General features: G+C 32.4%; 2 protein-coding genes across 2 annotated transcripts; one reads left to right on the top strand and one right to left on the bottom strand.

The window, feature by feature from the left end:
• Nucleotides 1-235: 235 nt before the first annotated feature.
• LOC132743249 (putative per-hexamer repeat protein 5) lies at nucleotides 236-1,110 on the bottom strand. Its single transcript, XM_060731784.1, has 2 exons — nucleotides 1,060-1,110; nucleotides 236-823 (listed from the first exon to the last, which is right to left on the bottom strand). Exons 1-2 carry the CDS (start codon nucleotides 1,108-1,110, stop codon nucleotides 236-238), a joined length of 639 nt encoding a protein of 212 aa, XP_060587767.1.
• Nucleotides 1,109-1,951, top strand: LOC132743247 (serine-rich adhesin for platelets-like; the record flags this gene model as incomplete). The annotated part of the gene is made up of 1 exon (XM_060731783.1): nucleotides 1,109-1,951. A coding segment is annotated over one exon (843 nt), but the record flags the coding sequence as incomplete, so codon positions are not given.
• Between the last annotated feature and the right edge of the window lie 14,892 nt (nucleotides 1,952-16,843).

The following is a 16,843-nucleotide window of genomic DNA, read 5'->3' as shown; positions in this document are numbered from 1 at the left end:
TGCCGTTGCTGTCTAGAATCTTTAACGTTGGCCATTACATTTTATTACATAATGGATTGTCTTCATACTTGGACACAACAACCCTTTAGAGAAGACCTTCAAGTAGACCTGACTGAACTTGTTATATTTTTGATAAAATTGGCTGTAACTTGGTAATTTCTAAATGGATACGTGGACAAAACGATCATTTAGGTCATGCCTTCAAGAAGCCCAACTTGATTATGACCTACACTAATCAAATCTCACTACAATCTCCACGGCAAATCACACTCTCACTAACAAGTCCAGTACAACTTTCACTAACAATTCCAGTACAACTCTCACTTACAGGTCCTGTACCACTTTTACTTACAGGTCCTGTACCACTTTTACTTACAGGTCCTGTACCACTTTTACTTACAGGTCCTGTACCACTTTCACTTACAGGTCCTGTACCACTTTCACTTACAGGTCCTGTACCACTTTCACTTACAGGTCCTGTACCACTTTTACTTACAGGTCCTGTACCACTTTTACTTACAGGTCCTGTACCACTTTTACTTACAGGTCCTGTACCACTTTTACTTACAGGTCCTGTACCACTTTCACTTACAGGTCCTGTACCACTTTTACTTACAGGTCCTGTACCACTTTTACTTACAGGTCCTGTACCACTTTTACTTACAGGTCCTGTACCACTTTTACTTACAGGTCCTGTACCACTTTTACTTACAGGTCCTGTACCACTTTTACTTACAAAACCTGTACCACTCTCACTAACAAGTCCAGTACAGCTCTCACTAACAAGTCCTGTACCACTGTTACTAACAAGTCCTGTACCTTTCTAACTAACAAGTCCAGTACAACTCTCAATAACAATTTCAGAACCACTCTCACTAATAAGTCAAGTATCATTGTTACTAACAAGTCCAGTACAACTCTCACTAACAAGGCCAGTACCACTCATACTAACAAGTCATGTACCTCTCTCACTAACAAGTCCAGTACAACTCTTACTAACAAGTCCTGTACCCCTCTTACTAACAAGTCCAGTACCACTCTCACTAACAAGTCCAGTACCACTCTCACTAACAAGTCCTGTCCAACTCTCACTAACAAGTTCAGTACCATTCTCAGTAACAAGTCCAATATCACTCTCACTAATAAGTCCAGTACCACTCTCACTAACAAGTCCAGTACCACCCTCACTAACAAGTTCAGTACCACTCTCAATAACAAGTCCAGTATCACTCTCACTTATAAGTCCAGTACCAGTCTTACTAACAAATCCAGTACCAATCTCACTACCAAGTCCAGTACCTCTCTCATAAACAAGTCCAATACCAATCTCACTAATAAATCCAGTACCATTCTCACTAACAAGTCCAGTACAACTCTCACTAACAAGTCCAGTACCACTCTCACTAACAAGTCCAGTACAACTCTCACTAACAAGTCCAGTACCACTCTCACTAACAAGTCCAGTACCACTCTCACTAACAAGTCCAGTACCACTCTCACTAACAAGTCCAGTACCACTCTCACTAACAAGTCCAGTACCACTCTCACTAACAAGTCCAGTACCACTCTCACTAACAAGTCCAGTACCACTCTCACTAACAAGTCCAGTACCACTCTCACTAATAAGTCCAGTACCACTCTCACTCACAAGTCTTATACAAATCTTACTAACAAGTCCAGTACCACTGTCACTAATAAGTCAAGTACCAATCTCACAAGTCCAGGACCACTCTCACTAATAAGTCCAGTACCACACTCACTAGCAAGTTCAGTACCATTCTCACTAATAGGTCCAGTACCACTCTCACTTATAAGTCCAGTACCAATTTCACTAACACATCCAGTACCATTCTCACTAACAAGTTCAGTTCTACTCAAACTAAAAAGTCCAGAACCACTGTTATTAATAAGTCCAGAACCACTCTCACTTATAAGTCCAGTACCACTCTAACTTGCATGTTCCATACAGCTCTCACTAACAAGTCCAGTACAACTCTCACTAACAAGTGCTGAACCATTCTTACGAACAAGTCCTGTACCTCTCTCACTAAAAAGTCCAGTACTGCTCTCACTAACAAGTCCTGTACCATTCTCACTAATAAGTCCAGAACCACTCTAACTTACAAGTGCAGTACCACTCTCACTAACAATTCCAGTACAACTCTCACTAACAATTCCAGTACCACTCTCACTTATAAGTCCAGAACCACTTTCACTAACAAGTCCAGTACCACTCTCACTAATAAGTCCAGTACCATTCTCAATAACAATTTCAGTACCACTCTCACTTACAAGTGCAGTACCACTCTCACTAATAAGTCCAGTATCATTCTTACTAACAAGTCCAGTACAACTCTCACTAACAATTCCAGTACAACTTTCACTAACATGTCCTGTAACACACTTACTGACAAGCCCTGTACCTCTCTCACTAACAAGTCCAGTACCACTCTCTATAACAATTTCAGTACCACTCTCACGTTCAAGTGCCGTACCACTCTCACTGATAAGTCAAGTACCACTCTCACTAACAAGTTCAGTACAACTCTCACTAACAAGTTCAGTACCACTCTCACTAAAAATGCCAGTACCACTCTCACTAACAAGACCAGTACCACTCTCACAAGTCCAGTGCCAATTACACTAATAAGTCCTTTACCACTCTCACTAACAAGACCAGTACCACTCTCACAAGACCAGTACCACTCTCACTAATAAGTCCAGTACCACTCTCACTAACAAGACCAGTACCACTCTCACTAGTAAGTCCAGTACCACTCTCACTTACAAGTCCAGTACCACTCTCACTAACAAGTCCAGTACCACTCTCACTAACAAGTCCAGTACCAATCTCACTAACATGTCCAGTACCACTCTCACTTACAAGTTTAGTGCCACTCTCACTTACAAGTCCAGTACACTTTAACTTTCACTCTGACTACCACTCTAACTCTTACTTTCACTCTAACTATCACTCTAACTTTTCACTCTATCACTCTTACTACCACTCTAACAACCACTCTAACTACCACTCTAACTTTCACTCTATCACTCTAACTATCACTCTAACTACCACTCTAACTTTCACTCTATCACTCTAACTTTCACTCTTTCTATCTAATTACCACTCTAACTACCACTCTGTCACTCTAACTATCACTCTAACTTTCACTCTATCACTCTAAGTATCACTCTATCACTCTTACTATCATTCTAACTACCAGCTTCTGTCCCACACTCAATTATAATTTCATTAAAACTCTCATTTTCCACCCTCTCCCCTCTCTCTTACAAATTTAACTACCACTCTCACTACCAACTTCACTCACACTCTAGTTACCTTTATAAGTACCACTTCAAGTAGGATAAGTAATGTAAGAACTTTACAGGAAACATATAATATTTATATGAACCTGATCAAAGAGAATCGATTATGGGCATAGATTAGGTTATCATACTTAAAAAGCAATTAAGGTGTGTGTTTTAGCTATACGGAAATTTCTGAAAAGGAACTTTCTTACCCTTATCCCTCTAATTGACCTTTTCAACCAGTATAGACCTCAGGACAGTCTGTGGACCAATCTCTACACTACTCGTATTTGCTGACCAACTTACTTAACGATGATCTTTTTCTTCTTGTGCTAAAATGTAAATATATAGTAGTATATTGACTTACATATACAATACTACTTCACTATAATTACAGCAATTGCCAACAGAGCAAAAGAAGAAACGGGTAGTTCATCTATAAGTAAATGAGTATTTTGTATGGAAACTGGTAACAAGATACAAATCGTTAAAGTTTTTTAGAGAACACAATACATGAAAGCATTTCTGAGACATAAATGTGCCTTTAAGAAAACGATAATGGCTTTTCTAATAGATGTCTTCAAAGGGAACGGGATGGGGTTAATTTGCTAAAAATATGTGCGAAATCATCCTATAAACAATGACATATGTTTCAATTTATGATATTAATACTGAGTCTGCACAGCCGTGACATAGGTTATGCACATGACCTTGTTGATGTGAACATTAGAACAAAGTTTAAAGAAAATCCTTCAGCTGAAAGCCACACAAATTGTTAGACATTTGACCTTCCCTGGTGACCTTAACCTGCACACACTGTCTTGTTCAGGTGAAAATTTGAGTCAAGTTTGAAGAAAATCTTTCAAGGTGTTAAAGATTAATAGAAATTGTGTAACGTTTTAATTTTTAACTTGAAGACCTTGACCTTTAACCTATACAATGACAGCGTGTCTGTCTGTCTGTCTGTTCAGCCAGCCTGTCAGTCAGTCAAGGTCATTGTAAATATCTATAGTACAATACAGGGTTTTACATATGGTACAAATTAAATATCATGACATCAACATGCCAAATAGAAACTATGAATAAACAACATGTGTTCTTTATTAAAACATTTTAAAGATAAAATTTGAAACATTTCTATTAACATTTTTATTTATTCAATGAATTTTGGAATATTTGATATTTTTCATTTATATTTATTTACTTATTAATGTACGAGGGATATTCTATTTATACAAGTTTTATGCGCAAAATTTATAGTTCTTCTGAAAGTGGATTCAATGTCAACACAATGGAACATTCATAATATATCAAATATACACAGGTTATCCTGATTTAACAAATTGATATTAAACAGTTACAATTATTTCTGGTGGAAAGCCACAATGTTATCACTTGGAAATCCAAACATTTTATCAGTCATAAGGTTTAACAACTTATTAAGTACAGACGGCTAAATTGATATTATCACCTAAATATAAAAAGCGGCCTTCAGCTTTTCTAAAAGTTATATATTATTTTTAGATAAATCCTTGCTTGTAATTAAGGTGAAAAATAAAATTCGCCATCGTTAAAAAACATAAGAAATAGGGAAGCCCTTCGATACCTCTAATCTGCCGAACCTCTTTCTGTAAGCCCCGATCTTCAATTTTTAGAAACGAACGTTACAGTTGCGTTAAAAATAACTCTCGGGACGCTATGTTAAAAAATAATGAGACAACACAAAATTAGTTTTTATCGCTTAAATGTCGATTTAGGAACATTTTTGTGAACATTTGCCTAATTGATTTTGGTGTGTATGTGCGCTCTTGTGTGTGTGTGTTTGTCAGTATGTGTGCGTTCGCGTGCGTGCGTGCGTGCGTGTGTGCTATGTATAAAATATTTATCAATATTTTAGGCAGCGGCTGGGATTCCCATCGATATTCCAGATTTCATGAATGGCATGATGAGAGGTACAGTCCTGTCTATTGTGACGACCATTGAGGAAATGTAAGATTTTATGTGAAGCATTTACTTGTATAGCATAAAGTCGTTTTCTGTTTAGTTTTCTGTTAAATTAACATATTGTTTTTGTGTTAAAGATCCTGTATGTTTTGTGATTGATATTTTTACTGTATGAATACCACACTAGCAAAAAATTATATATGTACATATTTATGCAAATAAAACAATTTTCAAACATCGAAGAATATGTAAAATGTGTACTGCAAATATTTGTGCACATTAAATTTAATCAATAAATTACAGGCATTTATTTCTTATTGGAAAATTTGACTTAGAATTTATAGAAAATATATTTCTAATTACCTCCCTTTATTTACATGAAATGTTAAATTGGGTAATATCTTTATAAATAATGCTTATTGGAACTTACAATATTGACAAATCTTAATTTGAGCATTATATTTATGAAATAAAACCATGAAAAAATTGTGTTACAGGATCTTAAATCGGCACATAAAATGATATCATTTTGTGTAATTTTGAAACAATATTCGTTAAAAATTGTATTGACATAGCTTACAAAGATTCGAAGTCTAGTAATTTATAACAATAATTAATAAATAATCATTAATAATTAATAATCAATAATTATTAATAATTAATAATAATTAATAATAAATAATGCAAATGTATATAGCAATAGATCTTATGTTATTATATTGTTACTTGCATTTACATGCGTGAATTAAAGATAAAATCACATTAACTGAAAATATTTTAAAATCAAAAGATTTGAGACAATGTTTGACTGAGATCCAATATAATTTTCTTCGGTATATGATCATGTATTAATGTACGTTATATGATCATGTATTTATGTACGTTATATGATCATGTATTAATTTACGATGATCATGTATTAATGTACGGTATATGATCATGTATGTATGTACGTTATATGATCATGTATTAATGTACGTTATACGATCATGTATTAATGTATGGTATATGATCATGTATTAATGTACGTTATATGATCATGTATAAATGTACGTTATATGATCATGTATTCATGTACGGTATATGATCATGTATTAATGTACGGTATATGATCATGTATTAATGTACGTTATATGATCATGTATAAATGTACGTTATATGATCATGTATTCATGTACGGTATATGATCATGTATTAATGTACGGTATATGATCATGTATGTATGTACGTTATATGATCATGTATAAATGTACGTTATATGATCATGTATTCATGTACGGTATATGATCATGTATTAATGTACGCTGTATGATCATGTATAAATGTACGTTATATGATCATGTATTTATGTACGGTATATGATCATGTATTAATGTACGGTATATGATCATGTATTTATGTACATTATATGATCATGTATTAATGTATGGTATATGATCATGTATTAATGTATGGTATATGATCATGTATTAATGTACGTTATATGATCATGTATAAAGGTACGTTATATGATCATGTATTTATGTACGGTATATGATCATGTATTAATGTACGATATATTAGCATGTATTAATGTACAGTATATTATCATGTATTAATGTACGGTATATGATCATGTTTAAATGTACGCTATATGATCATGTATTAATGTACGTTATATGATCATGTATTAATGTACGTTATATGATCATGTTTTAATGTACGGTATATGATCATGTATTAATGTACGTTATATGATCATGTATTAATGTACGGTATATGATCATGTATTAATGTACGGTATATGATCATGTATTTATGTACGTTATATGATCATGTATTCATGTACGGTATATGATCATATATTTATGTACGTTATATGTGCCATGTTCAAATACATACAATATACCTCAGATCTCAAGCATAGAAAAATGTTTCTATCTCATTTATATAGTGAAGTATTATAAAAAAGATAATTTTACTGAGAGACAAGCAGGCTAATATCCGTTGGTTTAAACATATTTTATTCGATATATTTACATTATAATGAACAATATTTATACAATACATTTGGGATTAGGCAGAAAGCTTTCGAAGCTTATGAGTGTCCTGTCCCAGTTTAAACAGTTTACATCTATACAGTTCATGGCATTATCATGCACAAAATTCATTTAGTTGAAAATATCAAAGACATTATTTTTAAAAAAGAGGTATTTTGCAAGTAAAAAATACTAAACTAAATGGTCATGCAAAAGAAAAATGAAACAAAATGGATGTGAAAAAAAGCAACAACAAAGAAACAATTATTATATAACAGAGATTAATTTAGTTAAGTCACCGTTTAATTTTCACCTTGGAATGTGAAATTGAAAAGACATCTGTGTTTGAACGGAAACAAAAGATTGTAAAAAAATCTTAATTTAAAGTACAATAATGCAATTAAAATAACTGCCAGCTAATATTGTCTAATATCCCTTACACAGCATATGAACAAGTGTTCATTTAATTCACGAGAGCATATTTATAATTTTCTAAACATAATTTTATTAAATTAACAAGTGCTGTTTTCTGAAAAGACTTATACCAATTGCTTTTATCATTTTTTTAGGAATGGGATAACATTTGCTGACAATATCACCATAAAAGGTCCAGACTACTACTTTAATAGTAACAGCAGTTCAATGGTCATGTAAATATAATTATTTTATTGTTTATAAGCAATCATAATTTATAAAACAATCATAGATTACAAGAAGTAAAAGCAATTCCAAAAATGCCAGGAATCGCCGTTCAGTCAGTTTTTCGTTTTGTTTTTTCTCATGAAAGACAATAAAGCTATTTTGTTTTCTTTTGACTGAATTGTTCGGAGTATAGTTTAACTCGTAGATGACTACACACTGGTTTCGAGCTCCGTACATAATCATAATGGCAATATTTCAATTCTATATACAAGAAGCCCGATAAAACATTGCAAATGGTGAATTCAATACATATACCAATAACAATCTACTATAATACAGTTTTTGATAAAATATTACTACATGTTATTCCCATTTGTATGTTGTGTTGAATTATTGATGGTGTTCAAACATATTTTTGTCAGCATTTATACTTTTTTCCATTGCCAGTTGTCATGTACACTAAAGGCAAAGAGAATGCCAAGGAACGGTCGGCACAGGCTATCGTAAGAAGTGCATCTCAGAGGAAAAACACGTATTACTTTCAAATTCCAAACAAATGACAGCATGGAGGTATTGTTTTTATATTTAAAACATCCTAAAAATTAAAATAAAAACATTAATTCTTATTCATAATAATGCTTAGCATAAAATTTAACATTCATTCTACAACAGTTTACAGAGTCCTTTGTCGGTGGCGGTGTTGTTAACGCGTCAGACTAGTAATCTAAGGATTGCTGATCGCGTGGGTTCAAACCCAGTTAGGTGCGAATCGTTGTTATCTTGAGCAAGGAACTACATGCATTGCTTAGTACTGGTTGGTTCCAGGAATGGATTTCGAGTGTTTCAATAAGCTTTTAGTTTCCATCACAATTGAACTAAAATAGATTTGTATAAACAAACTGAATCCTTAAATTACTTGCTTGATAATGGACACACTGTGGATGAAAGTGTAAAATAACTGATACCTGTATTTCAAGAAAATGTCAGTTTCATCCAATTATTCTTTTTTTCAGAGATTTTTTATAAAGGAAATCCACTAAGGTCCAAAAGCTCAAAAAATATATAATTTGATTTTTACATAGATCTATTGGGGCACTCAAAACATAAATATATTCAAAAGAAAATTTAAAAATATACTCAGAAATAAATAAACTTTTTTTTCTTAGCCCGATTTGAGTGACATGCGTTGCAACGCTTTTGAATTTTGGATCATTTTTCGCAATTAGAATAATCAGACCGAAATAACAGAGTGAGCGCATGATCTGAAAGTTAGCACACATGTTATTTGTCTAAACCTTCATCTAGAACATCAATCTCCAAACACATATGTATAGACCCGTCATGTCTAAAAACACGCAGGGATCCCTTTAAGAAAATCACCAATATGCAGTAGAACACCGTGACCATAAATATAATTAAAACTTTTACTTAAATGCACTCGCGTATGACTTAAACTTTAATGTGCTATTTTTAACCATCTTTAAACTTACAATTTATTTATTGGAACAGAATATAACACAACACAACAGAATGGAACAACACTTTATCTCTATCATGCAGTTAAATTTTCAGTCTAACCATTTTTAAAATGAAAAATGCATTCTCATTAGTAAATTTTCTTTCTCTTTTAGCTCATCGTCGATAATACGATTTGCAGGTTTAGGATGGTGGAGCTTTATCCTGGCAACATTAAGCACATGATACTGACAAATCCAGTGCAATCAATTTCTTTCGGTTAATATAACATTATATGATTGATACATGTGAATAATGCCTCGATGACACGTTTTTTTCTCTCGGGATTATTCTTCAACTTCAACCAAAAACATGTGTTTTTTTTTTATTCTAAACCACTTGAATTGAAATTAAAAAATTACTAAACAAAAATAACAACATTTACTTAATTTTCTAAAACGATCTTAAAAAAAATTACTTTCGTTTACTCTTTATTCCCCAGCTTGATTCTCAAAGTAAATAAAATTTTTAAATCAGTAGGTGGGCGCCTTGCCTGGGTTCCGGTGTTACTATGTTGGGGGTTTGCTTCATTAGAACGGAGCCCAGTTTGTTAATTACAAGAATTTTTAAGCAAATTTTGTATGAAATTATTTGATTTCTGCCTCGTAAATATAGATATTATTTTTTGTTAGAAAGTTATTTACAATCCTTTAAGAATAAGACTGGAGATACAATAGAAATAATACACCTCGTATCAACAGATATTGTTTATTTGCAATACATTGTGACAAAGAAGGATGAATACCATTTATTGGTATCCCTTTTTTAAAATAGCTTCAATCGTTCTAAAAATTTTTATATTTGCCCATCGGGTTTTTAAAATTTAAAAATCATTTTAAACGCAAAATAAAAGTTTTTTAATTAAGTTATCAAAAATATTCCATGAATCTTTATCGGGAGAAACGCAATCTTTAATCTAACAAACTTTTTTAAATTTATCATTTTGCAAAAAGTTGCCTTTTTTAATCTTTGTTTATTTTTTAGAATTTTTTTAAAATTTGTAGTTTCGACCCATTGACATGTTAACAAATTTTTTGTAAACAAGACGATTCCCTAGAAAGTCGAAAAAAAATTCTTCTTTTCTTTCTGCTAAATTAGCTCTTAACTATAATTTTAAAAAGGGTAAGACGTCACGCAAATATTTGCACGCCTGAAATACCATATTGGGAGTCGCAAATCCACGGTGGTTTTATTAACTTGCATATTGACATTTAAACAGTTAGGGCAATCCAATATATCACTTTATTAATCTGGCCGCCATTATGATTTTTGATAATAATAATCATTCTGAAAATGAAAGCTAAACCCCTCATTTAAAAATTCAGATGGTTATTGGTGTTAATTAAAAAGCTTGGGAGCAAAGATAAACTCAACAAATTTTGACACTAGAATTATAGCCACAAAAAAACTCTTTTTTAACCTAACGTTTAAAACCCAACCTAATAAACGACTTTACCAAACGGATTTGCACAGCTTAATTGACTGTTCCCTTAAGGTTCAAGGATTTGAAAACGTAAAATATAACAATTTACTTACAAACATACAAGACGGTACCTTTTATTTAGCTCAATAGTTAGAGGTTGGGGCTGAGAATCGGCCATCCGGGGGTCGATTTCCGGACGGTGCAGGTAAATTTTGTTGTGTTTAATCTACGGCCGTTCGCTCTGTACCTCTGATCTTGCATCCTGTACAGAAGTAATCAGTTCCTTGCAAAAGTGAAGGCAACTAGAACTTGTAAAATGCTTGACAGTCTGCCCAGGAATGATGCGGTGGCTGAACTATGCTCTTGATAATTCATTGTGGCTTACTGCCTTAATCCGGAGTAAATCTACTACCACCACCACCACATTATAGAGCCTGGTCGGGCTCAATGTTGGCCGGTTCATGACCATAACTTCAAGGCTCCGACGACCAGCTTATATTTCGTAGAAGTATAGCTTAAAATTGTCAAAGTCTTTTTGATAAGCGAACGACCATATATCTTGCTAAGTCATTCTAGTTACTTGATTCCGACTATATACCGGACGATCGATAGCTAAATTAAATATAAAATTATTCTGTGTAAAATACGGCGTGAATTTCATAATGTTCACGTTATGTAAATGTCGTCTGCAAATTCATTAAATAGAGGATATTTGTTTAGTTCAGTGTATGATCGGAATATATTTCACCAATTGAGCCCCAAAATGTATAATTCACGAGTGGCGCAGCCACGAGTGAAATATGAACTTTTGGTGTTCACAAGGTGAAATATATTTCGATCTTCCACTAAACTAAACAAATTTTCTCACTAAACTAAACAAATTTTCTTTTTATTATATGCAAAGAAACGTTTTAAAAAGACATTAAACATAATACTGAATGAAAAGCGCCCCAAATAATAATACAACGTGACGTCATTTACGACGTCACGTCATTAAGTTGGTACCCAGTTCTGTGCTAGTCTGGATTACCTGCCCTTTTCTCTCCGTTCAATAAATTTTATAGTACGACGGGAACCAGACTAGTTCTATGCACGCTGGTATTTTACTGAAACAACGTAAGGGGCTTAAATTCAAAACAGTGAAATTATCAAAGTGGTAATTTCACTGTTTCAAACAGTGAAATTACCAGTTTTATATCACTGATATATTTCTATAAACCACCGAAAAGCATGTAATAAATACCTCATATATGCCTTAAACTCACGCATGCACACTCTAAACGAAAATCTTCAGGTATAAAATGCGGCTTAGGTCACCCTGTATAAGTGACATCTACGATGAAAAGAAATAAATTAAATAATAAAAAAATAAATTGGAAATTACATTTTGATGATTTTCAAAGAATATTTATAACCGCATGGAATCTTTCAAACGTGAAAAAGAAAAAAATACGTATGGTACGTGGTCCTGTCCGGTAGAGGGCATCCAGTTTGTGCTTAATATTAACACTGTCCGGTAGAGGGTATTCAGTTTGTGCTTAATATTAACACTGTCCGGTAGAGGGTATTCAGTTTGTGCTAAATATTAACACTGTCCGGTAGAGGGTATTCAGTTTGTGCTAAATATTAACACTGTCCGGTAGAGGGTATTCAGTTTGTGCTAAATATTAACACTGTCCGGTAGAGGGTATTCAGTTTGTGCTAAATATTAACACTGTCCGGCAGAGGGTATTCAGTTTGTGCTTAATATAAACACTGTCCGGCAGAGGGTATTCAGTTTGTGCTTAATATTAACACTGTCCGGCAGAGGGTATTCAGATTGTGCTTAATATTAACACTGTCCGGCAGAGGGTTTTCAGTTTGTGCTTAATATTAACACTGTCCGGTAGAGGGTATTCAGTTTGTGCTTAATATTAACACTGTCCGGTAGAGGGTATTCAGTTTGTGCTTAATATTAACACTGTCCGGTAGAGGGTATTCAGTTTGTGCTTAATATTAACACTGTCCGGTAGAGGGTATTCAGTTTGTGCTTAATATTAACACTGTCCGGTAGAGGGTATTCAGTTTGTGCTTAATATTAACACTGTCGGGTAAAGGGTATTCAGTATGTGCTAAATATTAACACTGTCCGGTAGAGGGTATCCAGTTTGTGCTTAATATTAACAAACAAAATAAAACAAAGTGAACATTGAAGAATTTATATCGTCATAAGAAAAATAGAACAGAACAGAACAAAACATACTTTATTTCTGACTTGGGCTCAACACCCATCATGCGTCATAACATAACATGTATAATTATTTTACAATGCATGCATCAAGAATCATATCATAATAAATTCAATCAGTTATATTCAAATATTTATGACATAGTTAAACATGTTGATTGAGAATGCCAAAAATAAATTTCTACATTAATAATATCATATTGATATGCTAATCTACCAAATTGTCTCGTCTTTCAAATGCTTTAATACAAAATAATGCTAATTTTCTAATAACCAATTTTCTATCTGCGTTTAACAATTGTATGAATTTAAGAAAACTAGATCCTAAGTGACATTCAATGTATTAACAGGAAGGTTGCTAATCTATTTCCATTAGCTTTTGTACTGGGCAAAAAACAGGAAATAAGTACTTATTTATTTATTGTTTTTTTTTGTTGTTGTATATTTAGGGAGACATTATGGTTTCTTTATTTTGATTTAAGAATGTTAAGAAAACGCTAATGACTTATGAAAATAGAGTCTTTAAAAGGGAATAATTTACATAAAACATGTGTGCGTCTACACACCTAAAAGGGTTGTTCTATAAACAAAGGCATTATAGTTTTCCGGTGTATGTAACTTAGTTTTTTGTGCCTTTCTAGGACAGTAAGGTCATAAAAGAGATCAGTTTGTTTCGTTTATACCTAAAACAAAATACTATATAATAAAAAAATGCACCTGACATTATTATTGCTAACAAATTGTAAACTGAATAGTAAGTTAGAAGCTGTTTTAAACTTAAGTTAAAACATGATGTTTTCTTTGTACAGAGAAGAACAACGCAAATGAAAAAGGCGGTAGGGTCTGTTTTGAAGTAAAAAAAAGACACAAAATATACAAATATGACTCATTAACAAGTATAAACAGAGTCAGATCACTAGGAACTGAATTAATAGATAAATAGATATAACGAATTGATTAAAACTCGTACAAATATCACCCATTAAAAAGTCGTACACATATCACTCACGTATAACACTCACTAAAAACTCGTCCAAATATCACTCATTAAAAACTCGCACAAATATCACTCATTTAAAACTCGTACAAATATCACTCACTAAAAACTCGTACAAATATCACTCACTAAAAACTCGTACAAATGCCAGTCATTAAAAACTCGTACGAATATCACTCATTAAAACTCGTACAAATATCAGTCATTGAAAACTCGTACACATATCACTCACTAAAGACACTTACAAATACCACTCATTAAAAACTCGTACAAACATCAATCACTAAAACTCGTACAAATAACACTCTCTATAAACTCGTACAAATATCACATACTAAAAACTCGTACAAATATCACTCATTAAAAATCGCACACATATCACTTACTGAAACCTCGTACGAATATCACTCATTAAAAACTCGTACGAATATCACTAATTAAAAACTCGTACAAATATCACTCACTCAAAAGTCGGACACATATCACTCATAAAAAACTCGTACACATATCATTCATTAAAAACTCGTACAAATATCACTCACTTAAACTCGTACAAAAAACACCCATTTTAAAGTCGTACAAATATCACTCATTACAAATATCACTCATTAAAAACTCGTACAAATATCACTCATTCAAAACTCTTACAAATATCACTCATTAAAAACTCGTACAAATATCACTCATTAAAAACTAGTGCGAACATCAGTCATTAAAAACTCTTACAATATCACTCATTGAAAACTCGTACAAATATCACTCATTAAAAATGGTGGGAATATCACTCATTAAAACTTTTACAAATATCACTCATTGAAATCTCGTACACATAAACACTCACTAAAAACTCGTTAACATATCACTCATTAAAAACTCGTACAAATATCACTCATTAAAAACTAGTACGCATATCACTCATTAAAAACTCGTACAAATATCACTCATTGAAATCTCGTACACATAACACTCACTAAAAACTCGTAAAGATATCACTCATTAAAAACTCGTACAAATATCACTCATTAAAAACTGGGGCGAATATCACTCATTAAAAACTCGTACAAATATCACTCATTAAAATCTCGTACACATAACACTCACTAAAAACTCGTAAAGATATCACTCATTAAAAACTCGTACAAATATCACTCATTAAAAATTGGTACAAATACCACTCACTAAAATTCGTACAAACAACACTCATTTAAAACTCGTACAAATATCACTCACTAAAACTAGAACAAATAACACTCATTTAAAACTCGTACAAATATCACTCACTGAAAAATCGTACACATATTTTAAAATTCGTACAAATATCACTCATAAAAAACTCTTACAAATACCACTCATTAAAAACTCGTACAAATGTCACTCAATGAAACACGTACAAATAATTAACACTCACTGAAACTCGTACAAATTTCACTCACTAAAAACTCGTGCAAATATTTTGAAACTCGTACAAATATCACTCATAAAAAAGTCTTAGAATATCACTTTACTAAAACTCGTACAAATAACACTCATTTAAAACTCGTACAAATATCACTCATCTAAAACTCGTACAAATATCACTCACTAAAAACTGGTACAAATGTCACTCACTTAAAACTCGTACAAATATCACTAACTAAAAACTCGTACAAAAATCACTCACTAAAAACTCGTACGAATATCACTATCTTAAACTTGTATAAATAACACTCATTAATAACTCGTACAAATATCACTCACTAAAAACTTGTACAAATATTACTCATCTAGAACTCGTACAAAAATCACTCACTAAAACTCGTACAAATTACTCTCATTTAAAACTCTTACAAATATCACCCACTAAAAACTAGTACAAATGTCACTCATTAAAAAGTTGTACGAGTATCACTCACGAAAACTCGTACAATTAACACTCATTTAAAACTCGTACAAATATCACGTAGTAAACTCGTACAAATAACACTCGTTTAAAACTTTTACAAATATCACGCACTAAAAGCTCGTACAAATATCACTCATTAAAAAGACGTACGAATATCACTCACGAAAAATCGTACAAATAACACTCATTTAAAACAGGTACAAATATTACTCATTAAAAACTCGTACAAATATCACTCACTAAAACTCGTACAAATAACACTCATTTAAAACTCCTGCAAATATCACTCACAAATATTTCTGATTAAAAAGTCGTACGAATATAACTCTCTAAAACTCGTACAAATAGCACTCACTAAAAGCTCGTACAAATATCACTCACTTAAAACTTGTACAAATATTACTCATTTAAAACTCGTACAAATGTCACTCATTAAAAACTCGTACAAATATCACTCATATCGCATAAACTCGTACAAATAACACTCACTAAAAACGCAAACGAATATCAGTCACTAAAAATCAATACAATTATCACTCACTAAAAACTGGTACAAACGTTGAAACCTTTATCTTCGCATGGAATTTTCCTTAATGCAAATAACACAATATTCAATATTTTGTTTGTTTTCTTCTTCTTTTTCTTCTTCTTCTTCTTCTTCTTATTATTATTATAATCATTATTATTATTATTATTATTATTATTATTATTGTTGTTGTTGTTGTTGTTATTGTTGTTGTTATCATTCTCTACATATGTGCAGACTTTAACTTTTACTCTGTATTGACGTAGCCAAAATCTACACGTCAAAGTTGTCAACTATTATATTTTAAGTTTTTTTACCCCGCTTAAAATGACTTTAGAGATAAATAAATTACTGAAAAGA

This window comes from Ruditapes philippinarum, unplaced genomic scaffold, assembly GCF_026571515.1.
Source record: "Ruditapes philippinarum isolate M1 unplaced genomic scaffold, ASM2657151v2 ctg3459_1_1_1_1, whole genome shotgun sequence".
In the NCBI taxonomy this organism is placed as follows: domain Eukaryota; kingdom Metazoa; phylum Mollusca; class Bivalvia; order Venerida; family Veneridae; genus Ruditapes; species Ruditapes philippinarum.
Note: the sequence above shows the minus strand (reverse complement) of the source record. Positions and strands in the feature narration are given on the sequence as shown.